At 37.7% G+C, this 26,388-nt stretch overlaps 1 protein-coding gene across 1 annotated transcript in view; it reads left to right on the forward strand.

Moving 5' to 3' along the window:
- The window catches only part of ZNF407 (zinc finger protein 407), a 361,659-nt gene that overhangs the window by 212,299 nt on the left and 122,972 nt on the right, over positions 1-26,388 (forward strand). Inside the window, exons 5-6 of the mRNA XM_084887160.1 lie at positions 17,052-17,218; positions 20,729-20,812. Coding sequence (XP_084743286.1) covers positions 17,052-17,218; positions 20,729-20,812 — 251 coding nt within the window. The remainder of the gene's footprint in view (positions 1-17,051; positions 17,219-20,728; positions 20,813-26,388) is intronic.

Genomic DNA, 26,388 nt, shown 5'->3' on the forward strand with positions numbered 1-26,388 from the left:
CTCTGTTGCCCTTATTTTTTTTTTAAAGTCCTTATCTGAGCAGCAACAAGATATGTTATTAATGGACCCTGAGTAGAACAAGTTATTTGTTACAGTAACTTTTGACCTGTTTAATAAGTACTCACGCTGTGCAGTGGAGTTTTTATTGTGCTCTGCAGTGCATGGCTATGAAGTGCAGTACATAATAAAATAAAAGCAATAATGTGGATATTTCTGAGGGATCCATCAGCGCTGACCTGCAGCAACATATTTCATGTGGTTTGTCTGGGTCTGAATGTTTGAAAGTTATAGCTGAAATTACTGGAGACAATATTGTGTTTATGACTCTGATCGTGTACCATTGAAGTGAACCTCACCCTGTGTGATTCCCACAACTGTTCCTATGACAGTTCATTAGTGTTGGTGTCAAGAAACAAATGAAAAGACGAAACACATTTAGTATTAGGCAATAAGGCAGTTTAAGCTAAGCATTGATATTTAATGTATACTAGTAAGTGTAAAAAGTGAACGTAGACCCATTCTGATAGGGAAGAGGAGAGGACAGGTTATTTGGTAGTTGTAGGTAGGTTTTGATGTGTGTGGAATGTTCAGGTCTGTGCTTCCTAAGATCATTAATTTCACTCCAGGTGGGTTTTTGCAGGAAAGGCAGGAAGGTGGTTTTTTGGGGGAAGAAACTGTCTTCAGTGGAACATTGTGGATCTGTGGTATGGATGCTCATCTTGAGAATGGAACTGCTTCATATTGGAGGAGATTTCCAGTTGAATCTGAAAATTACATTAAAAGATAAATTACTAGTTTGAAATATAATTTGTGTTTTCTTGTCTCTCTTATCATATTTTACATAGTTTGAGGATGGAGGCCTGTGGTCCTATTTACTGGTATCTTTGTGTTTCCAGAACACAGGATAGGATCTGGCCCATAGCGGATGTTCCGGAGACTGTTAAATTAATATTAATAGTAGTGGAGATACGTGACTATTTTTTCCTTGCAACAGCTCCCAAATAGTGTGAGGCCGAGGAAGCCCCTTCAGAAACAAATGGATTCCTAACCTTTGAGCTGAGATGTGCAGCACTATCTTTCAGATGACTACTGCCTGTTTTTTTCTTTTCTTTTTTTTTTCTTCTTTATTAAAAGGAAATCCATTTGTCTTGATCAGCCAAGCCATTTTGAGTGTTTTCACTTATATGAAAACCTCATGCTTGTAATTTTTGAGAGGTATGTAATTATAGAATAATTAGTTTCATCCAGAAGAGTTTGTAACTCAGCTTTTAGTGAACTGCAGAACCTTGATGTTATTATTGTTATTATTACTATTATTATCATTATTGTTATTCCTTAACAGACCAAAATATAAAATCATCAATTTTCAGCAAGTTCATAGAAATTATACGGGCACAGTTAATTCATGAATTTCTTTTGTGAATCATTTCTGTTGTTACCAAAGTAAAATTTTAAGTCACATTTTCAGACTCCTCAACATTCACTAATGGGTTGATTCTGTAAATTTTGTTTTGAATTTTGTAGTGGGGTAGGAAAGATTAAGTGGTACATAATTTTTTGACATTAGTTCAGCTCTGTGCTGTGATTTTATATGACTGTGTAAGTCACTGGTGTTTAGTTTCATGGATAGAAATATGAAAATATTGATTAAAAAGCAAGGCAACTGTAAAAATAGTAATACATTTTTATGTGATTATGCTTCATATGTAATTTTATAAATAAAACCATTAGATTTAAAAATCATTATATACTTTTGAATTATTTCAAAGGTAATAGCTGGATATATACACACGTACACAGTATGTTAAAAATAACTCAGCCTTCCATATATGCCTTAGGAGCCATCATTTAAAGACCTTTTGAAGCTGTCTTTTCTCCATCCTTTGTGTCCACCACATTTTATATGGCCCAGCATCAGGCAGCAAGAAAACCTGATTGGACCTCCAAGAAGTGCTGTGATGTTAATCAGCCTCGTGTGCAAGACAGGAAAGCCGATAGTCCGAAATTGCACTTTAAACTAAGACAGACTGTCAGTCTTGGGGAATGGTGGGGAATGGCCTATTTATGTAATCAGATACTAACCCTGGGAGGAAGCTGCCAACACGTTCTTGTTGTATAAGCAGCAGGCAAACTGTGCTTTATCTGACAGACAGTGTGTAAATCTGTCCATGCAAACACCCAAATGTGTAGTTTGCTGCTAGTCACTGTAATAATCTCCTATTTTCGTCTGCTGGAGCAGTGACATCACTCAGCAGAATGTGCCGTAGACATGAGGCCCAGATAAGACAGCTTTGGTGTCCGTCATTCACCACTTGATTGGCAAGGAGATAAATAGGAATTTACTAGAGGTTTCCTTTCAGCTGAAAGAATGGACAACATGCTCTGGACAGGAATAACTTTGTTGAGTTTGGATATTTTATAGCTGTAGGCAATGGATAGAATATATCATGTTTAGTTATAGTTTCTTGATACTATAAGTAACCTACCATATCAATAACTATTGAATGGTTCTATCCAAAGAGAATCTTCTTTAATTTGTTGAGATGCCTTTCTCGCTATTTATTTGTATTTATTTCATTGACTTTTATACATGTTATATTCAACACCCTTTCATTTTTCATTTTAAAAACACCTTGTTATTTCATTATTTGTTCAAAGAGAGTTAAAGGTGAATTCGCCATTTTTATATATCTATTCAATGAGAATAGAACACCTTTCACTGAAAGATCTATACTATATTCTTATTAATTGTGAGTAGCATTTCTTTGTTATTCACTCATTGGATAAGCAGTGTAACTTTAGGAATTTTCTTTTATATTACTGTTAGATTATTTACATTGTTTAAATTTAATTCAAATCTTCAGATTGGTTTTTATCAAATAAATTATTTCTGTGCTAATTATAAATAATGATTGGCAACATTATTGATTATTTTAAATAAGGGAAACCCCAATACTGTACCATAGTTTTATGATCAGTAACTTTATAGTTCACTCCTTTAAACTCTCACCAGGGAAGGCTAGCTGTCAGTCAGATTGAGCAGAGGGTTGCATATGCCATAGTTGAGCCATAGATAGAGACTATCTTGCCCTGTACAGAGTTTTTATAGAATTTTAACAGCAGTCATAGAGAAGTAAAAAATGTACAAAAGCATACATCCTGACACTCTGGTATTAGCCTGGTGGATAAGTGCACGATTACATGAGATGGAGTTGTATTCTTCTTCATTTTGATTGCCCATGTGCCAAAATACAAAGTGCACCAGTGTATCTTTATTGAATCTATGTACTGCTATTGCACATGGTACTACTTTCATATATTAGTAGTCAGATTTCAATTGCTTTTATTAGTTGCCAGATTGCCCACATTTTCAACGTGGCATATACCCTAAGATTTGAAACATATACCCTAAGATTTGATCATCAAATTCTCAAATTTTTACCTCTTTTCTTCTATTGCCAACTTTATCCACCAGGTCAGTTCCTGATCTGATCTGTATCAGCTCAGGTCAAAGTTAAAATCCAATCAGAGGATGTGTTTCCTTCATAGCAGTTAACATGTACTGGTGTTTTTATTCTCCTTGTTCCCCAAAGGAAATTTTCCTGAATTTCTTTCACCTGGACTTTTACTCCAGGTGCTTTACTTTTACTTTCAACTTTGAAGTGAGCATGTGTATATTATTTAGTGCTCTATTGTACATTATTTGTGAAGAATAGTAGATGCCAGTAATTGATAAAAACTTATTTATTATGAAAAACTAGAGGCCTGGTGAATGAAATTTGCACACTGGAGAGGGCCTCTTTTCAGCCCGACCTACACCCTCTCACAATCTGGGACCCCTCGGGGAATGTCTGCTTGCCGGCTTAGGCCCAATCCCCATGGCATTGGATATCCCAGCAGTCGGACATCTCTCAGTCTGGTACCCCTTGTTCCTTACCACCTTTCTGCTCACTTCTCCTTACTGCTCTGCTTGCTGTTCCTTAGTGCTGCGGACCTACTAGGGGGCAGACGCTCAATTCAGTGCACTCCCACAAGGGTGCAGCGCTTAGCCAGAAGCCGGACTCATGGCTGATGAGACAGTGATGGTGGCTGGAGCCTCTTCTGCCTCCACAGCAACGCTAAGGATGTCTGACTGCCATCTTAGGCCCACTCTCTATGGCAGTCAGACATCCCCCAAGGGCTCCCAGTCTGAGAGAGGGCACAGGCCCGGCTGAGGGATTCCCACCCCTTGCCGAGTACACTAATTTTATGCACTGGGCCTCTAGTCCTGTATAATAAAAGGCCAATATGCAAATTGTCCCTTTGACCGAAGTTCAACTGGGAATTCAACCGGTAGTTTGAACAGGGGGCAGGGTTGGCCAGCCAACAGCCCATGACCTCTCCCCCTGGCTGGCCTGGTCCTGATTGCCTCTCCTCCCCTGATCATGGGATGGGGGCGGCTGGCCAATAGTCCATGGCTCCTCCCCCCAACCAGCCCAGCCCGATCGGACCCGATCTGGGCAGGCCGGCTGGACCCCACCTGTGCATGAATTCATGCACTGGGCCTCTAGTATAGTATAAACGTCTCCTTTATTCCTTTTATTGATATGATTTTCTATCCTAGTCTCTCAGTTTTAGTGGAGGGTTTTGAATTTATATAGTAATTGACCCAACACCTGCTTTCTATAAGGCCTAGAGCAGCTGATTTTATGGTGTTGGTTACAGTAAGCACTTTCTGTTCCTTTGCTCTTATTATCATGCCACCTCTCCATCCTTATACTTCTGGTTTTTTATTATGCAGCTATGACTGCCAGAAGAGTGGATTAGTGTTACTTTCTTTTGGTTTGGTTTATTGCATTAGATAATTAAAGAATAAAAGATTCTCCTGGAAGTTGGCTCTCTTTGTTCAAGTGGAGTTAACTAGCATTTGGATGCATATAGACCCCACAATTAGAAAGACAGGCCTTGGGATAGGATGTATCTAGAATTTCCCACTAGTGATGATGGTTGCTTGGTCTTTTCCAGATACAGGCAACTGACTCTTCCCTGGAGCCCTTCTTTCCTGTACAGGAAAGGGACAGCCTCTGGTAGCTTCACTTTACAATCTTTGACTTCCCTACACCTTATCCGTAGGGCTGGACTCAGTGGAAATTCAGTTGAAATTAGGTTTTATTGTTAAGACACATTCTAGCTCTATTTTATTCCAGCTGCATGTACATGTGTAGAAATTCAGGCTGAAGGAATAGTCAAGGCATCGATGTCGCAGCCATGGTGTTCAGGAAGATGTCCACTGCACTTCTGGGCCTGGCCTCTTTCAAGAGCTCTCTTTGTGGTTTAAAATTTGTCATTGGGAAGGTCATTTATCAGGAACTTCTCACCATGCTTGGGGTTTTTGATAAAATTTAGTTATATACAATTATTAATTTTTAGAAATGTTTCTCAGTACATCATTTTCATGCCCTTGATATAATCCTATTGTGAAAGATACTAAGACATTACATTACATGTGTCCCTAAATTGTTTGGAATCTTTTAGGGCATGTACGTGTAGGAAAGTAGAGAATAACTATAAAGTTCAGCTGCATGAGATAGTGTGGAGTGGACATATGAGCAGCACATAGTCACAGCAGCATCAGGATGCTTCAGGGAGAGCTGGTCTACTGGTCTCTATGTCTGGTAATGCCTTCTTATTGAACACCCAGAACTGTCCCTTTTACAATTATGATCATGTGGTTACTCGTGGCAAACAGAAGATCCTTTCTTTAATTGTGTGGTCAGTATCTATGATTAGCTGTCAGCTCTGTGGCATTCACAGTATAAGCTTATAAAGTCATTCAGTGGTGATGTCTGAATATAAATATGGTGAGGTTTCCACTTCAGAAATTGAAAGGACAAAACATTTTCCTTTCTTTTTGTAAGTATGTCATAGATAAACCAACAGTGGATGAAAATAGTGATTCCTTTAAATTTTATGTGAGAATTATTTTGGTTGAACATTTTCTTTTATTTTTATTTTAAAAAAATCTTTATTGTTGAAAGTATGACATATGTCTCCCTTGTCCCCCCATGACCTCAGAATTGTGCTTTTCAAATTCTGTTTGCATATACATATATATTTTTAAAGATGGAATGTATGTGCCTGCCCAACTTATTTTTTATTTGTCATTTCAGACGTGTGTGTGTGTGTGTGTGTTTTGTATATGTATGTGTAAGGCCTGTGTGTAATTTTTGATAAGTGGCATGTTAATTCTGTTGAGGTAGTTTTTTTTTTGTTTGTTTGGTTTTTTTTTTTTGTTTTTTTTTTTAAAGTATTTAATACATTAATTGAACAGCTATTTGCTAGATACTGACCATATTCCAGGGACTGTACTGGGCCCTGGGGTGTTATTAGAAACTAAAACTGGTAAGCATTCTGCTATCAGGAGCTTCCATTCCAGCATGGGAAGATACTCAACAAGTAGAAATAGAGCGCACACATGCCACTATTAAAATAGTGGTGACACAGAGACATAAAAGAGGGAGGTACTGTATTGTAGTTTTCGGTAGGTGGTGAGAGGAATAAGGTGACAGGAGGAGGGTGCCACATGGGTGTTTCAGGCAGAGCAGAGTCTGGCAGGTGTCCTGAGATAGGAGTGTGTGGGCACAGCTGAGGGCCATAGAGTGGCCATGTGCCCAAAGTGAGGTGTGGGGTGAGGAGTTGGTAACCAGAGCTCAGGCACAAGGAGTTTGGGGGACTCTTCTGGCTTCATTGGCCCCGCCTGATGTTCAGTGAGACATGGTCGAGTAGAACTTTCACTACAGTTCCTACTCAGCCCAAAGCTTCCTCATTATTCCCTTAGGGGGAATAATGTCTTGGACTTTAATTCATATCCATGTGTTTCAGTGTAAAACAAGCATGTCAAACTCAAAGGCTAACACAGGCCTAATAAACGAGACATGTAGCCTGCAGGCCGTGAGTTTGACATTCTTGGTCTAAAACCTTTAATCAAAAAATATAAGCAATATAAAGAATTGATTGGATATTTTTTCTTTGTATCATAAAGTCTAAACTGGCAAATACTTTGACTTTCATTTTTATTCCTTCCCAACCCATAACTGAAAAGTCTTTTCTGTTGTTAACCTTCTTTTTGATAATTTTAGTCAATTCTGTATTTTATCCTTCCTAACTTTATACTTCTGCCAAGTTTAAATATATTTTATTACCTATATATTTCCTTCCAGTTGTTTTTGCTCATACACTCAATTATATTAGAAGGAAATTTAATTTAATATTTTGAATGCTGGAAGGTATATAATAAATTATAATGTTATTCCACATAGTCTTTTGTTTGAGGTATTGAAGATTTGAAAAATTAGTACAAATGATCTTTATAGATGCCCATATGAATTTATCTTTTCAAAATAATTTAGAATATATGAGAAGTACATGAAACCTACAAATTTACTTGGTGAAAAGAGGAATCATAGCTACACACGTCAAAGATTTACCATAAATGATGATTCTTTGTACTGGAAGGAAGTGGCGTTAATTGCTTTGCCCTGCATTTAAGAGGGCTTTTCCATCCAGGTAAGCCTCAGAGACACATGCATTCCCAGTGTTGCTTGGTTCATACAGGCTATTTTGTACCCAAAGCACGGTGGAGAGTGCAGCAATGGTTAAGAGCTAGCTTGTATCTTGTTTATTTTTAATTTAAATTCTTTATTGTTTAAAGTATTACTTGAGTCTCCTTTTTGCCCCATTGACCTCTCCCTGGCCGCTCCCTTTCCCCAGAGCCTGTTTGTATCTTATTAACTCCTTATTCTCAGTTGGATCACAACTATACATCCCCTTAAAAATTTGTTTCTTTCTTTTTGTGTGTGTGTGGTATACAAAGTTGTGTACACCAAGCAACATCTTTTTTTTAATATATATATATATATATATATATATATATATATATATATATATATATATATTATTGATTTTTTACAGAGAGGAAGAGAGAGGGATAGAGAGTTAGAAACATCGATGAGAGAGAATCATCGATCAGCTGCCTCTTGCACATCCCCTACTGGGGATGTGCCCACAACCAAGGTATATGCCCTTGACCAGAATCGACCCTTGAGTCCGCAGGCTGAGGCTCTATTCACTGAGCCAAACCGGTTTCGGCCAAAAAAAATTTGTTTCTTATGTGAATCTAATTTTAGCACTTCCCCTGAACTTATGATTTAGAGAGGAACAAATCACATTTCTTACAAGATGGTCTTTCTACATATATGAATGATTTTATGATTTAAAGCAAGTTCCGATCCATGTCAGGCTTGGCAGCATCCACATTGACTCATCTTCTGAACTCATGTTGTGTCTTGGTGACGCTCCGGTGCACAAACACCCCGATATTTACTCTAGAAGTGTGCTGTAACTGCTGCTCCTTGGGCTGAGGTCTCAGGAAGGTCAATTCTGTCCTGAACTCTGAGATTACTGGGCAACACATCTCTAGCCTTGAGCTAATCTTACCTTGAGCTCAAATGGTCCTTTAGGTCATCCTGACATGCTGGAAGGCTGCGATGATGACAGAGGCCAAGACAGGAAAACACCTGAGTTCGGAAAGGCTGCCTTTCCCTGGCCTGGCAAGTCACACAGTTTCCACCAGGCTGTGGGGGGGGTGGGGGGGGTGGGGGGGGTGGTGGCAGGGCCAGTGGCTGTCTAAATTTGGCAGGTATAGTCAAATGTCTAGACATTCTCTTTCCATAAGAGAGATGTAAGGACCTCCAGGATAAATTGCAAATATGCTGTATTTACATGTATCTATGGGACATGTTTCAATATTACAACAATATATTTTAGGAAAAAAATATGTAATGTATATTCAATGTGAAGTTATATTTCTTTTATAGGGAAATATTTTCTTCATTTTCTACTGTATATCTGTGTCCTGTAGGAAGTCACATTTGGGATAAATAGCGATGGTCCTGTCTTGTAACTGATGCACAGGTCAGTGAGTGAGCACGCTAATGTCAGTGTCTCACTCTTCCAGGGCTCTAGTGAATATTAAAATCTCCTGTGTTAGGGTGGAGCCTGATTGCCACTTAGAATCAGGCGTGTGGTCTTTGCCTTATTCATACTCCAATATGGTCTTTGTTGGATAATTGGAGCTGACAAAACTTCTGCATTGGAACAGAAGTTATGGTTCATACTCAGCTTCCATTAATATATGTATAATTTTAATATATTAAAATTAAAAAAAATTACTTAGTTGATTTTGTGTTTGATATATTTTAATTAGTGCTTTCTCAACTCTGTAATCCTGTTTTTGGTCTCATTGGTAAATTCTATCTTACTTATATTTGTTACTAGTTCATTCTAATACTATAACTGGTGAGACTGTCATCGGAACACTTAGTAAAGGTTTTTTCATTGCCATGCAAGCGAGATAGGTTCTCAGCTCCCTGAAATCCCACTTTTAGTGCATCTGTAGGTACATGGATTGAAGCACAGCAGTCTTTGTTGTAGCTGACATGCTGTTTTGAAGACTGTGTTACTTGGCCAAATATAAAAGAGTTCATTATCAATCTCAGATGTAGACATTGTTTTGGTGGGGTTTCTTCTAGACGTGCACATATTCATGGCTTGTATGCATATGTGCTGTATCTGTTTGGTCATGGATACTTTTCAAAGGTAGTAAACCCACATTTAGCTCCTTAGAAAATTGTAATCCAATAGTTGTGTAAAGCAAGCACTGAAGGGATCTATAGGAATGGGTGGAGGGCGGAGGTTGGAGAAAAACAGAAGAGATGGCTCTTTTATTCCTCTCAAAGCTAACTTTCTCTCCCCAGTTATCAGGGCCATGCTAATCTGATTCTCTTTAAATTATGCAACTTTTTGTTTCTCCTTTCGATGCAGCATGCTCTCTGCCCCCTCCTCGCAGATACTAGGATTGGTTCCCTGCTCACACACACCCCCACCTGTGTCTACGTGTCTTCTCTGCCTCCAAGCTGGTCATTATCTGCAGCTTCTATTAGTTAACCTGTTCTGTCCTTTTGGACTCACCTAAACCTTACCTGAATGATTTTCCAATGGTTTCATTTTATATTCACTGATGCTTTTTCAAAATTTCTTTTAAGGCTTTGTTAAGAAGTCCAACATAATGTGGCACCTTAGTGTTTTGATTATTTCACTGACATTCATGTTGACAACTGACTCATTGGCTCCTCTTGAGGAGGCATGTAGTGCAGGCATACACGGAGCATTGCTAGACACACTGTAGGTTCCAACACATACTATTTTTTATTGATGAATTGATCTAGAAAAAGTGAACCCTTTTAATTTGAAGGTTTTTATGGTTGTGTTGTGAATGTCCAATGATTAGACATTGGTCAAAGTATTTGGGATGAAGGTATAAATGGGTTTGAAATCCATGTTGTCATTTTTTCTCTCAAATTATATCACTAAGAACAATGATGTAAAAGAAACTCCCTTTACATAATATTTAAACAGTAATATCAGTCCTTTACTTGTACCTGCTGTTTTAACCTTCCTTACATAAATCCAGTGTTTTCTTACCTAACCTGAAGAGATAAAATTTTATTTAGTCCAGACTAGAGGATTTTGGCAATTTAATATATGTCTTGTGCACCAGGACTTGACTTCTATGGCTAGTTAATTGTTTCAACTTTCCACGGCCTCCAGCTCTGCCATACACTTAAAAGGGGGCAGTTTGAAAGGCATGGGGCAGTCTTGGACTGGAATGGGTCTCATATGCAGTATAATTCCTTCCACCTGTTCTTATGTTGGTGTTTTAAAGCCCTGCCCTGCAGGGAACATGAATTATTTCAGGACTAAACCAACTTCTCAGGTCCTGAGGAAGGAGGCTTTGTTTCCCAGCAGAGCTCAGTTCATGCTTTGTTACTCCCTATAGATCAGGCTGCCATGGTGGTCATGGGTGGGGGGTGTGACCTGTCACCCAAGCCAGGGATTGGCTGTTTCTGTGAATAAAGTTTTATTGGCACACGGCCATACTTGTTTGTTTGTGGACTGTCTGTGGCTACTTCTGTCTGAGCTGCAAAGGCAGCACTGAGTAAATTTATCAAAGACCTGATGGCCCATCAAGTAGAAAATGTTATCCTTCACACAGCATTTCCTAACCCTAATCCAAGAGACTTGTCATGCTGGTGAGCATTGGACACAGCACATGCAGTGGAATGGGGGAAATTCCAACCAAACTCACTAGGATGGTTGCGGGCAGGTTGGACTTTGTGGTCTCTTTGACAAAAATTTCACAGGAATGAGATTTTGAAGAATGAATTCAAATCTTTTTGGGCATAGCCCTTATACTCCTTGAATGCTTGTCTTTAGAAGTAGTCATTCTCTTGGTTTTTAGTTGACTAAGTCACCCTAGGATTAATCTTCTGCCTAATGCTCCTCCCAGAGTAATTTTGAAACAAAGCTTTCCAACCTTTGGATTGAATTGAAAGGGCTAAAAAATATATTTCACAGTAATTAAAATCTGAGTGATATTTGAAGAGGTTTTAAAATGTCACACTTTGGCATGAGTAAGGTTAAATTTCTGTCCCAACTAGTTAACAAGGATATAGCCTGTTAATTAGGCTAATTATCACCTGTTCAGGGCAAAAATGCACTCAAGACTCTTGGCTTAAGTAGCAAGCTCCCTTGGGTGCTGTGTAAGAGCCCTCGGGAGGTTTCCAGCTTCATCTCTAAGCTGCACTTGAGCCTGAAGAGTTACATTTAGTAAATGAAACCTTTCTATTCTTAGGTCTTTGTGGCTTCTTGATATAAATCATGCTCGGGTTTTGTATATAATCGGAAACAGGCCTCTCTCAAATTCTAGCTTAATGTGAATAATCTGGATACTAGTGTTATCATGGAATAATTTTGGTTTCAGAATATAAGTTTATTCATTGAGTTAGAATGTTTTGTGGACTTTACACACACACACACACACACACACACACACACACACACTTGGAAGAAAATAGCCAAAGGGACCCTGAGTGTCTTCATAGTTATTATTTAGCTGTTAGTATGCCTTTTCAGTTTTTTAATTTAGAGAACACAGCAAGAGATTTATTTTACAGGTAGTTTAAAGTTGCATATTTTGTTGAAACATGTTTATAGTACTCTGAAATCTCATAGAAATAGGATGAACATGATTACTGTGGGATAATATTGGGGTTCTTAATGTGGATTTAGCACCTTTTTGCAAGGCAGTATTGTACCTTTAACTTTGCTCTTTCCCAGGACAGACCTGTGCAGGCCCCTCCCTGTCCTGGTGCTCATAGGTATTGCATTTGTTATCTTGGAAGACTTTCTAAAACTTCTCTCTTTGGCTTTATTATCCTTGGATACCTCTTTAGCATAAAATGCTCATGTGACTTAGTTGAGCATTGTAGTTGCCCTTCAATGGTTATCTTTAACTGCCTTTTTATGTGTTTCTTTGTTTAAGGAAGTGAGTCCTGAGTTATATTTGTAGTCAGCAGAAATTCATATGGTAACCCTACGGGGCAAAGACCCCATCATGTTCTATTTTCATTTTATCTCTTATTATAGTATCATAAAATTATTAAGTTATAATAAATTTAAAAAGACTGTTATTCAAGAAAAAAAAAAGCATTGGTAGTATTTGAGTTGTTGGTACAAATTTATTAGTACATTGGAGTGCTTTGCTAGTAATCATACAAACCTTGTATTTTTTTAACTGTTCTGTATTCTGTGTTTATTCATAAAGACCAGCAATACCTGTCAATTAAGTTTTTGCAACATCAGTTTAGTTTTGGATCAGTCAACAACTTCATTTCACAGTTTTGAAAGATAATAACTGCACTATTGTTTAATATCTTCACAAAATTTAGCTTGTTCTATTAAATTTCATTTTTACCATACTACATCTGGCTTACTGCTGCACTCTTTCTTGCAGATGTGAATTTGTGTGACTTATTAATTTGACAAGTCTGGTCCAAAGTGTCATATAGAGAAGATATGAAATATTGTTTGATAGTTTAGTTAAAATATTCATTTTTAATTTGGAAAAAAATTCAGAAACGATAGAAACACTTTGGAAGATGTTAACATATGGCCATATACACTTAGATTTTTTTCTTAAAAAAAAAACAACAAAATCATACAGTTATAGTTAACACTCTATTCCCATATGCACGCCTGCCCCCCTCTTCTCAGAAACAAGCAGTATTCACAGGTTATGATACCATGAATGTCTTTGCATGTGGATTTCATATGTCTATGTTTAATATTGTTCCTTTCTTTGAAAAATTTTATATCAGTAGTACAGTTTTGTATCTAACTTGTTTTAATGCTGTTAAGTTTCAGAGATGGTGTAATCCATATTCTGATAAATATAGTACTAGTTGATTAATTTTACCTGCACGATGATGTTCTATTTTATGATTAAACCCATTATTTACTTTCTCCCCTGGTGGCATTTAAGTTTGCTCACATTTGAATGGGGATAATTTTTTTCCACTTCTGTACTTGTGCCAGAGTCTCTTAGTTGTGTACCTAGACAGGCTTTCTAGAAGAAAGAGATAGTGCAAAATAATGGTAAAAGCATCTCCAAAGCAATTAGATTCCAAGTTATCCTAAATTGGAGAGATTAGTAAAGAACATAAAAATATGCTAGTGACACATCTTACTATATTTTAAATATTATAAGGTAGTAAAGTACCAGAGCATCAAAATATTTTTATCTTCATATGTAAGTGGGATAGGGGCATTTTTAAAAATTATGTTACTAATAAATGGAATGAATAATCCAACTAGTAGGATTTTTACATGTTGAAATAACATTTTAAAATATGATTTGACAAATTAAGTATAGCTCCCCTGTTAGGACACTCAGCTTCTGTGAATAATGGAAAACTAACCTTAAGGATGCAACTAAAAATGCAAGTTATATATTTTGACATACCTTGTCTGCCCTTTTGACATTTAAAACAAACAGTTGCTCTCACAGAGTTCTGCTGAAGCATAGTATCTGTTAAGGGAGCGGTGTTATTCATGCAGTCATAATTCAGCCCCCTACTAGTTTTTTAGTTTAACTTTGTACATAATGGCCAGGGACACCCCGTGAAAATTTTCAGTTTTTGTCATGAATCTAACATTGAGGATATTTAGTACTCTCTTCTCAAAATTTTAAGTCTAGAGATGTGGATTTTCACCTTGACTCTGTGAGTGTAAATCATGTTACAAGTGACTCATATTGGGTCCCCCACTGGCTTTAACAGGGGAGAACAAAGGCCCAGGGCCTTCCACGTGTTGGGGGTGCTAATGACAAAATAGCACATATTACAGTAAATAAAGAAACCTACTGTAAATATAGCAAGAGTGCTGGGAAAATGCTGAGAGTTTAATTTAGGAAACTTTATAAATTTACCAAGTATGAGATGGAATGCCCCCATAAATGAAGCTGTAGGCATGAGTCCACAGGAGCCGAGCTCATCTGTTGAGGAGAGAACATGATGGACATCACTCATTCACTCATTGGCAGGGTTGCCAGGAGTCTGAGCCGACTCATTAGCATGTGAATTTACACTAAAAGATAACATCTTACTTCCACAGCACACAGCTGACCACCTGCAAAAGGGCTTTACTTCAAAAAGTTTTAGCATAGTAGACACCTGAACCCCTGGTAACCATCAGCACCCCTTTCTGTGGGTCCCCCCATACATGCCTTTCCTTGGGTCCCTGTGGCTCCACCTGGATTGCACACTGACACTTTTCCTTGGGTCCCCACACACACTGACACTTTTCATTGGGTTCCCACACACACTGACATTTTTCCTTGGGCCCCCACACATGCCGGCACCTTTCCTTGGGTCCCTGGGGCACTGCTCATTAGCTCAAATCCTGAAGACATACCTGAAGCTGGCCAGGGCTCCCTCAGTGGGTATTGTCCTTGCTGACCTGCTGCACGAAGGCAGCTAGTCTACAGTATTTGAAATTCGGAATTTATGGGGTCCCAGGAAATACCCCTTTGATTGGGGTCTTAATCTTCACAAGGACTCTCTACATTGGCCACCAGAACACGCACTTATGTTCATAAAGCAAACAGGAAGACTCGAGGTTTTTTGAAAGTCAAGCGATGGCCTCAGTTCTTTGTTATCTGGCTTTTGTCACTTCATGGCAGGCACTAAGCTCTGGTTTAACATTTTTATTACGTATGAATAATAGAGCACATGCATTGAGGTTTCATAGATGTAATTTTGTTAAATGTACATCATGCTAGATTTAAAAATGAGGGATTTATTTTGTCATTCATAAAGTTGTAATACAGTCTAGAGAAACTATTTGTTAAAAGATAGCATCTATTTAACCTCCTTATTTATTTCTTGTAGGAGAAGGTTAGATCCACAATAAATACATGAAGAAATAAGTAGATAGGGGAATTTATCTTAGAAATAAGATCCCTGTCATGGTTTTGAAATGTTAAATGCATGAAGACCCGTCAAAGAGATATACGGATATGATATTTTTTTACAGTGCATTTCAAAGTATTTAGCTATATTTGTCATTCTCTAGTACCAGTAAGCAATGATCAAATGATGTAGTAATTTCAAAGTCAGTCTGAGTTAATGGGTGCAAATATAATGTCACACATTATATAGATATATTAATTGGCAATTTTAATAGTAATGAAGCACTTAAGATATTTTGTATGATACTTCTAAAATATTTAATAATTTTCACTCCTATTGCATTTAAGATCTAATGTTATATAAATATAAATACATATAGCAAATAAAGAGGGATTTTTATAAAAGGTAATTGCATAAGAATATATGAAATTCTGAATGAGCAATTTGTTAAAGTAATCTACATTTACTCCAAAATGAGAAAGTTAATTATTTGAAGCTTGAGATTCTTTTTTTACCCTTATGAGATGAAGAACATTTGTAAACTCATAGTTAAAGCCTCTATGCAAAGTATATACAACTCTATATTTATATCATAATTTAAAACACATACTGTAATCCTGTTTTTTGCATTAACTTGCTAAAATTATAGACCAATTTATGGCAGTCAAATCAACCTGCTATAGTTTCTCTTCTGTGGCATAGTGCTTATAATCTTATTAAAATATTATAATTTTGAATATTTGCTTTAATTTGCTTTTATTTGACTATTCATTATCCTGAATTAATTAGTTGGACTCTACTATAGTGGTTACAAGGAAGGCTTTAAACTAAATTGTATTAGTAATAAAAAGTAAATTTTAGCAGTGGTTTCATGAGTGATAGTGAAACAGGACAGAAGACTAATCAGAGTGAATATTTAAGTGTTTTGTTCATGGTTCATATTGCCTTGAATATTGAAGATATCTTTAACTGTGGGTTCTGGGGCTGAAATATTTCTAGTGTGAGTACTGCTTTGTTAATTTCAGGTGTGTGTGTGTGTGTGTGTGTGTGTGTGTGTGTGTGTGTTTGTTTTTCATATAGGAAATAATTGAGATTTATTTCTCTCAAAGGCTTATTTTATTAAGAATTTATAATTTTATTTTTATTCTTATCAAAGCCAACTTTTTATGTAGCCATGTGGTGACTCAGAAGGACATCTTGTTTGGCAGATGCCTTTGGGACCCCCTTCTCCTGGGAGCTTTTTGGTGGGGGCAGTTGGGTGCCTGCAGGGGCACTGCTATTCTAGGAGTAGTGGGGGCTCCCATGCAGACAGCAGCAGCTGCCTCCGCCTGCAGAGAGCAGGGGTTGTCTGAGTAGTTTAGTATGGATAGCTTTTCATTTAGCCTCTGCTCTGACAGCCCATGCCCTGGATAAGTGGTGTAGGCCTGTACAGGTGAAATCTATTCTCACATTTGCCTCAGGGGTGACTGGACTGTAACAGAATTTTTCAAACCCGTAGGGCCCAACCGCAAAGCAGAGAATAAATGGCTGGAGTGCCAGGCCTGGACAGCAAAATCAATGCCTGGTTATACAGACATGACAGGCCCGGCCTGCGGTTCTCCTCGAGCCTGCGCCGCCCCACTCAGGGCTAGAACATACTGCTGCTGGGGCCTTCGGAGGCCTGTGCAGGTCACGTTTACATGGTTTTCTCTCTTCTTCATGCAGGAAATTTACATGCCAATTGTGTGATAGAAGTTTCACCGAGAAGTGGGCCCTGAACAACCACATGAAGCTGCACACGGGAGAAAAGCCTTTCAAGTGTACATGGCCCACGTGTCACTACTCCTTCCTCACGGCCTCCGCCATGAAAGACCACTACAGGACACATACAGGTGTGCTGCCCCCTGCGTGACTGGCCCATGGAAATGATTTCCCTCTTGCAGACTTTAAGATTGTGGTAATTCTGTAGTAAAGAGGGTGGTATCAGCTCACGGTGCATGAATGAGAGGGTAGCGTTAAACTGACATTTGAACATGTGTGTGTGTGGAGCTGGGTGTTGCATGTGCACAGTTAAACAGGACAAATTCCCTTTTTAAAAGCTAATTTCTGCTGTGTGTGTGCATATATATGTATATGTTTAAACATCTTTTTAGGTGTATTCTTGATTTGTGGAGAACTGGTCTTGTATTTTATTACTGAGATAAACTCAGCACCATCATATTTTTTAACATAATTAAGTCTCCATTTTATGCACCTTTAAAAAAATTTAATCCACTCATTATTTCAGATTCAAGAATTTTTGATAATAGTACAAAAAGACTTATCTGAATTTAGCCACTATGCATTTAAAGGACTGTATGGATTTTCAAACCAAGTGATGGAAAGCACACACAGAATATACACCTGTGCTGGGTGTGGTACCGAGGACTCTCAGTCTGACTTTCACAAACGTGTCCCTGAGTACCTGCTATGGTCAGTGTTTATGACATGTTTGCAATATCTGGGGCAGTGGGCCCCAACACCTTCCAGGTGCATTCAGGCACTCTCCTTCCCTCACTAGAGCTGTACTAGCGAGAGCTGTTTGTTATTTTCCTGGTCTTCCTTCTCTTCACATCTCTCAAAAAGTATTTTGTTTCAAGGAAAAAATAAATTCTAATCAGCATTCCCAAATGTTCTTCTGATTGCCAAGAATCCTATATTATTGTTAGAAATTATAGGTTAAAAGTTCTTCTGCAGCAGTTGTGGAAGCCCAGGCCTGCTCGGCTTCCTTGACAAGGGCGTTGACGATTTAAGGTCTCCAGCCTGCCCTGAGAGATCACTTATATCGAACAGCAGATGAAAAGCCAGTGCAGATGTAATTTATCGTCGGCGTTTCCTTCTAAAGAATAATTGTGGAGACTTGGCCGGATCAATAATATGGATTTTTGTTGTTAGGTCTTGTAGTCTGCACCATAATGAGAGATAGGGAACAGTGGCTGTTTTCTAATAGAAAATAAAGGATTGGTTTCCGTGTCTTTCTGCATTTGAATGCAAAATGGCACACTTGAAACTAATTCAAGTTGTTAAGAAAAGTCTCTGCTATCATCTAAATATGGCATGTTACATGAACCCCCTTTACATGTAGTGAAATATTACATGTAGTTTTCCTTAAATTTTCTTTTGAAAAATACTGTGTTACCCATTGCAATGCTACTCCCTGCCTCCCTCACACCTTCCCCCCCCCTTCTCCCCCCCTTCTCCCCCCCCCCCCCCCCCCCCCCCCCCCCCCGCCTCCTCAAAATAAGAGAAAATTGAATGTGGAATGATAAACACATCAGGCCACCAAGGTAAATCTCACATACAAGTCATTGTAGACTAACACCCCAAATAAAGTCTATACATCAAATTCAAGGTCACTGATGTATCTAGAACCAAATCACATGGAAAAATAACGTTGTCTTTTTGTCGGTAAATATGTTAAACCAGGAAAGGGAACAAAACTTATTATGTACACAAACCTGTGTACCTGAAAAGAACATACATCATGAGGAGTTTTCATGTTTGGGAGTATATTTCATTAGAAAGATGTAGGTCACAGAGTTCACCAGTGAGAGAAACGGTCATACTCCTCTGGGATCCGAATCAGGTGAGAGTACTCCTTCCTCATCAGAGGTTTGGCTGGGTGAATGGCACAGCCCACCAGGTATGCGTGTGTGTGTGTGTGTGTGTGCGTGCGTGTGAACTGGCACACACATTCCCACATGCGTGAAGAGTTCATGCCCACAAGACAGTGGTGAGAAATAAATCGTGGAGAACAGTTCTGCCCCAAATGTAGAATAGTATTTTAATATTAACAAGCAAATTATCTTTGTGGATTTAAAAAAAGTCTACATTCAGTGTTATTTAATTGATAATATAGCTAGTTAGAAAGATTTATATTTCTAATTGATTAAATAATTAAATGAGTGATTATAATTAAGCTTTATTCTTCACAGCCCATCTACTCTATTCCTTTTTTTCTGTATTGAAATAGTGATGTCAAGGAATAAACTTAACCCCAAGATAGGAAAGTAAATATAGGAAAAATATTTAAATTTAGCTCTGTTTTGTAAATGACAATAATGAACATTTTAAACCTGCTGTTACAAGATAGGATTAAACATAATTTGGTTAAAACTCTCTTTATTAATACATGCTTGTTTAAGTTAGGAGACCTAGTCATGCTATTATGCCAGGGGAAGACCTTTTTGATTATCAAAGTTGTTCTGTCTTGTTAGAGTTACAATTGTTTCTAAGCTTAAAAAAGGCAGTGGTCATTTCCCAACCCCCCCACGCTAAATCTCCGCTGTGACACACCAAAATGGTTGAGGACAAAGTAGGCTGACTCAACAAAGCCCTCAAAGACTTGTTGCATTAAAATATCTAGATGAGTAAAGTAGATAAAGAGAGACACAAATGATTTATTTCAGTTTGGGAAAACTATTGTATAATTTTATTGGATCTCCAAGGTTCGCATTTTATTCTCGCTTGCCCTGCTTCGTGAGCCTTATGGGATAAACTGCCTGGCTTACTGACACTTATTGCCTAAATATGTTGCAGTAGAAAGATAGATTGCATTTATAACACGCAGGGAAAATTGTTAGCTTGTGTAAAAATGCTTTAAAAATGAGCATTTACACACTTTTAACAAATACTGAGTCTGCCAAATCTGTCTCTAATTGTTGCCGCAGTTTCCAGGCCAGAGTTATCATTAAAGATGAATAATAGGAATGTTGTACCCTTTCTTTAGCAATCCCTTCACTTTCTTTCTTATGCCTTGGAAGTTTGAGAAACACAAACAGCATTCAACTGCTATTGGTACTGAGTAATGTAGATTTTATTGATACTTGGATCTTCAGTATGTTCCAGGAAACCATTTAATTCACATTATTAAGTAGGAACTTATTAAAGAAGACCCTGATAGAATCAGGTAAAACCAATTCAGTGTCCTATAGCTATTAGAAAATTCATTGTTTTATTTAATCAAAATCATATATACTGTATATTAACTATTCCAAGTAGTCTTTATTCAGCTCAGAAAGGCCAGATGTATGGGAATTGTAAAAAATCAGGATATGCATAAAAACTATTCAAGTGCATAAAGCAGCCCCATCTGGAAGACATCTACCAGAAATGAAGTTGTACAAAACCATTCCATTGATAATAAAGCTAATTTTTATGGGTCTGACAAGTATGTAATTATGTTCAGTGGTGCTTTTCAGATTTTATCACAGTCAATAAACCGCAGTGGTAATTTCATTCCCATTTGACATATTTACATGGAAACATTTGATTGGAGGAATTAGTAACCCTGAAAGCCTTGATAGATATGTTTTAATGATCTGTGACCTCCGCAGTCCCTCATCTGTTTATTGTTGCAACAGGCGAGAAGTCGTTCCTGTGTGACCTCTGTGGCTTCGCCGGCGGGACCCGGCACGCCCTCACCAAGCACCGCAGGCAGCACACAGGTCAGTACTCGAGAGCAGTCCAGGCAGGCGCCCAGCATCTCTCCTGGTCCTCCGTGCTTGTCTGCTCGGCTTTCGTAAAAGCCACTGAAAATTGTTTGAATATCCTACAATTTCAATTCATCTATTAGTATATTGTTGAAAACTAGGCCTACTCATGTTTTATGGATCAAGTGTCCTCTGTAAACTCATGGCAAACAGGAGGGAAAAGAGTTCGGCCTCCAAAGCACAGATACATCAGGCTCTTCACTGAAGGCCTGACTCTGCCTCGGACCTCGCAGGTGAAGGAGCTCGTGGGTGGAGCCAAGGTCCTTGTTCCTCTCTTGGCCCTCTTTCAGTCAGTCTGCCCATCACCTCTGTAGCCCCCTTACCTACAGCCTCCCTGCCCCACTCTCTCTCGCCTTCCTAACCACCTAACTTTCTAGGAACAATCTCTCAGTGAGTTTCACTGGTACATGAGGTTTGAACTCTTTACTTTTCCAATTTTTGCTATCAAGAATGAATAGCAATGAAGAGGGCAACATAAGTGGATGTGGACATTGAAGGGGGTTTTGTTTTTCACTATATGCATTCTTGGTAATATCACAAAATAAAATGATGCTTTCATTAGGAACACTTAAAGGTGAAATGTTTAAACATTTATGAAAATTGTTGACCTACTTGGTGTGCTACAATGGGTCCGATAAGTAATTATTTTAATAATTCTAAATTATATGTGCCTGGGATAGTGCTGTTGTGGCATTGTCAACACAACCACTTTCTGCTCTCAAAGTGATTAGCTTAGATGTTAAATTGTGTGGTAACATAATTGGTAACTAAGTGTTGGACTTTTAAGATACCATGAGTGAGGCTGAATTTGGCAGTTAAACTCAAAATGGCATGAAATGAAGATATATGTTGTTTGTGGCACATTTTTATTCTTGATGTGTGATATGTAGAAGTTGGCTGCAGGTAGCTGTAATACCCATTATGCTACTTGTAAGGTCAATGGAAATTAATGCTAGCCATTTCCTTTAGGTCTTAAGTTTACACGCTTCAGATTTCTCTGTGGGATAAGAGTCATTACTGAGCCCAAGAGAAATTTCCAGTTTTGAACATAATGTTGTAAACACAGACTTAACTTTGTAAACACAAATGTTTATGTTAAGTGTACAGTAGTGACCTTCGATCATACATTTTTAATCCAACAACATAAAGATTCTGCATAAGAGATGATGAAGGAGCCCCGTGGGTGGGCATCACCCTCGCAACTGTCTCTGAGAAGCTGGAAGTATGTGTGTAGCACTGTGTGTTTGTGCGAGGATTTTATCCTCACTGTTTTTGGTTTATTGATGACTGGTTGTTACCTTTCCAGTGCCATTGTTGTCACCTGTCACATGCTGGGTGGCCCTGGGGAACAGGCGACCCTCCTGTGTGCGGCCTTTGCCAGCATGGGGCGCTGCTCTTCCCCCCAGCAGCGGGGCCGGTAATGCTGAAGCGTTTACAGGCTATCGATCTGGAAGCCAGCATGGAGCAGCACAACTTTCTATTTTATGTTGGGTCCAGGGGCTCCTTATTACTTTGCTATTAACTTCATACCGTATAGGACAATGTCTCCCAGACAGAGCATCTGTCTTTCTGGCACTTGCCTGCCACTGTGGCACAAATCACACATGATTCTTTAATACCAGAGTCAGTTCTTAAGACTGTACACTTCAGCCAAACAGCTTAGTGTAACTCAGTCTAGGTCCTTAGATTTTACACTGGATTTATAAAATTTAAGCAACATTCAGCTTATTTTTTTCCCCCAAGGCTGGAATCTTATAGTCCATTTGAAATCTTACGTTTTTCTGCTGTGTTCCTCTTTGATATGGTTTACCTTTTTACAACAGATTGCCCATGCAATTACACTCCGTTCGGAAAGGATAGGTATCAAAAGTTTTCCAAATGGTGGAAATAACCCCCCTCTCCCCCGCAATTCAGTTGCCTGGTGGGCTGACACAGAACAGCTTTCAACCCAAGATTTACTTTCACCCCTGTCAGAGAGCCCTTCCATCCAGGCACAGGAGCAACCCTCTCAAATGGATGGAGTGGTGGCTATCTTCAACCACCCTGTACCACCCCCACCCAGCATTCGGGAGAATGGATGCCAAATGTGAGCTTCCTGGTGGCATGGCAACCTGCCTGACAGTCACCCGACGGCCCGCCCCGTGCTCAGGCCTTCTGGTGCCCCCTCATCTTACCTTGACTCTATCAGAGGAACTGAAGAGGCAGAATATTCCTTCCTGATTGTTTTGGCCAAAATTATTTCATGTAAAGAAAAGTGTGATCCTAGCTGGTTTGGCTCAGTGCATAGAGCATTGGCCTTCGGACTAAAGGGTCCAGGATTTGATTCTGGTCAAGGGCACATGGTAGAGTTGCAGGCTCAATCCCCTGTAGGGGATGTGCAGAAGGCAGCCAATAAATAATTCTTTGTCATTATTGGTGTTTCTGTCTCTCTCCCCACTCTCTCTTCATCTCTGAAGTCAATAAAAATATATATAAATGGAAAGAAAGAAAGAGAGAGAGAGAGAGAGAGAGAGAGAGAGAGAGAGAGAAAGAGAGAGAAAGAAAGAAAGGAAGAAAGAAAGAAAGAAAGAAAGAAAGAATGAAAGAAAGAAAGAAAGAAAGAAAGAAAGAAAAGTGTAATATTAAGGAAAATAGGAGGAAAGGAAATGTCACCTGTGTTCTGCTTTTTGAATAGGATGTATCCAGGTAGCCCTATTTTCAAGAGTAGTTAGTATCTTGCTTATAGAGTTTGTTATATTTCTGGCTGTACAATGACAATGGATTTAGAAGGACTGGCCCAGAAGACCAAGAAAACTTAATCAGTCCATCTGAAGTTTTTTCTTAATAAGTGTGCACATCTCTTCATACAGCACCTATCTCATTTCCACCAATAACAAGTATCAGTGAACTGAAATTCTTATTTAAAACTTGTAAGGTTTGCTTTCAGATTTTACTATCTAGAAGTTGAGTTAATTTTCTTGGCTATATATTGAAACTAACAAACAAGAAAGTTCTGTATTTCTGAAGTGTATTTCCTAAAAATATTTCCTGAAGAAATTATCATTTCTGGCTTAAAAAAACACTCAGGAGTGTTGAACATGCCACAAAATTAATGAGTTACAAATTAACTATTGAGTGCAGACTTGAATAAACTGCAGTTTGCATAAATGTACAAGTTATACTCCATTATGAGCCTATTATGAAGACATGCTTGAGCCTGCCTTTACTTGGTAGTCATAGCATAGTATTTATATAGCTTATTTTGGCACATTATACGTTTTTATCTGTCAGCCTGTGTATAATTCACATTTTCTTAATATTATACATTTTTATATATACTGTTGTCAAGTTAAATATGAAATAACAATTTACATTTTATTGCAGTGATTTTCAACCAGCGTGCCATAAGAATTTTTAAAACATGCAATATCTGACTATTTAGTCAGGGGCACTGACCTCTTTTCCTTAGATTGTCCCCCCGAAGAAAAATGTATATATATATATGACAACAGCCAACACAACAATAGCCATCTGCTGTAAATGAATAAAAATGTTACCTGTTTTTTTGTCAGATCAGCAAAAAATATATATTTTTTTGGCATGCTGCAGAATTTTAGTCATTTGTTCATGTGTGTCATGAGCTGAAAAGGTTCAAAATAACTGGTTTATTGCAATATATTGCTAGCTTAATGTGAACTTCAGATTAATATAGTTATAGAGAATATAAATGACATTATTCTTTAAAAGTGTTTTTAAATTTAACTTGTATGACATAAAAATGCCATAAAATTTAAATGAAATAAGCTATATTTATGTTTTTTAAGTGCTCATGCTTAACCTCCAAACCAAGAACATTAACATTGAAGAATTTAGATGACCTTCAATTTATACCCCTGATTCAGGCAATGAATCTGTAATATCACCCTTTTCTCCCCATGATTCCTATCAAATTCATAACAAATAGATAAAGCTGTCTACCAAGGTTACTAGAACAAATAAGTTATTGAGTCATGATGGCAACAGATTTTCAAACTTATAATGAATGAAATAAGGAAATATCAGAATATAGTTATGAATTTGTTTAATTTATAAAATATCTTTAAACTGGTCATTTAGATTTATTGTATTAAAATTAGAAGATTTGTACTACCTAACTTGAAGGCTTATTATATAGCTACAATAATTATGACAGTATTGTATTGGCACACAGATAGATCAATGGCACAAAATAGATTTTGCATGTTTTGTCAATTGTTTTTGACCAGTGTACAATATTTAAAGATAAATAAAACAATGGATGTACAAACCTCTACATTGGCAACTTCAAAATACTGTCCCGTGAAATTAAAGAAGGTATGTATAGAATGATGTACCATCTTCATGGATTGGAAGACTCAGTTTTGTTAAGATTTCATTGATCATTTCAGATCTCCATCTGGCTTTTCTTTTTGAAAGAAATTGGGAATCTGATGTTAAAACTCAATATGGAAGTGCAATAGTCTGAAATAATGAAAAGTTTGAGAAAGATGAACAAATTTGAGGACTTAAGTTATCTGACTTCATGACTTAATATAAAGGTGTACTAATCAAGTCATTCTGGCATTAGCATCAAGGTAGACAAGTAATCAAAGAAATAGAGTAGAGATTGTAGAGCAGACCCACACCTACATGGTTAGCATTGGCTATCATTATGCAATGAAAATGAGCTTTGCTTCATACATCATACCATATATAAAAATTTACTCAAAATGATCATAATCTAAATATAAAACCTAAAATATAAAAATTCCAAAAGAATCTTTGTGACCATAGATTATCAAATAATTATTCAATATCACATGGGAAGCTTGATTCTGAAGTGAAAAATATCATAACTTGAAAAATTATACATTGATGTATCTAAAACTTCTCTTCCAAAGACCCTGAAAATAATGAAAGACAAACCACATACCTGGGGAAAAATACATGTAAATCACAAAACTTATAAAGGATATTTATTTTAATTTATAAAAAACTCTAAAAACACAATTATAACATATCCAATTGAAAAGGTCAAAAGATTTGAATAGGCATTTCACCAAAGAATATAAATGTATGGCCAGTACACACATGAAAAGATCCTCAGCATCATTAGAGAAACAGATTCAAAGAACTGGTCACACCATATGTCCATGATGATGTGAAGCAAAAGCAGCTCTCGTACATACCTGCTAGGAATGTAAAATGGTCAAACCACTTCAAAAAACAGTTTAGCAATTCTTCATAAAATTAATGTACTACTCTAGGACCCAGTCATCTGACTCCTAGTTATATACCCAAGAGAGAAGGACTATAGGCCCAAACTGAGACTTGCTCATGAAGATTCATAATTGCTTCATTTGTCATACTCCAAAATGAAATGAACTCAGATGTGCTTAGGTGGATGAATGGATGAATATCCCATAGTACCTCTCAAATGAAAGCAAAACCTGCCATTGTCATGACAGTGAGCAGTGAGGTTTTTTTGTTTTTTTTTAATAAATCAATTAATATAATTGAGTTGTTGACAGCAA

The sequence above is a fragment of the Pipistrellus hanaki genome, assembly GCF_964339955.1.
Source record: "Pipistrellus hanaki genome assembly, chromosome: 6".
Lineage (NCBI taxonomy): Eukaryota > Metazoa > Chordata > Mammalia > Chiroptera > Vespertilionidae > Pipistrellus > Pipistrellus hanaki.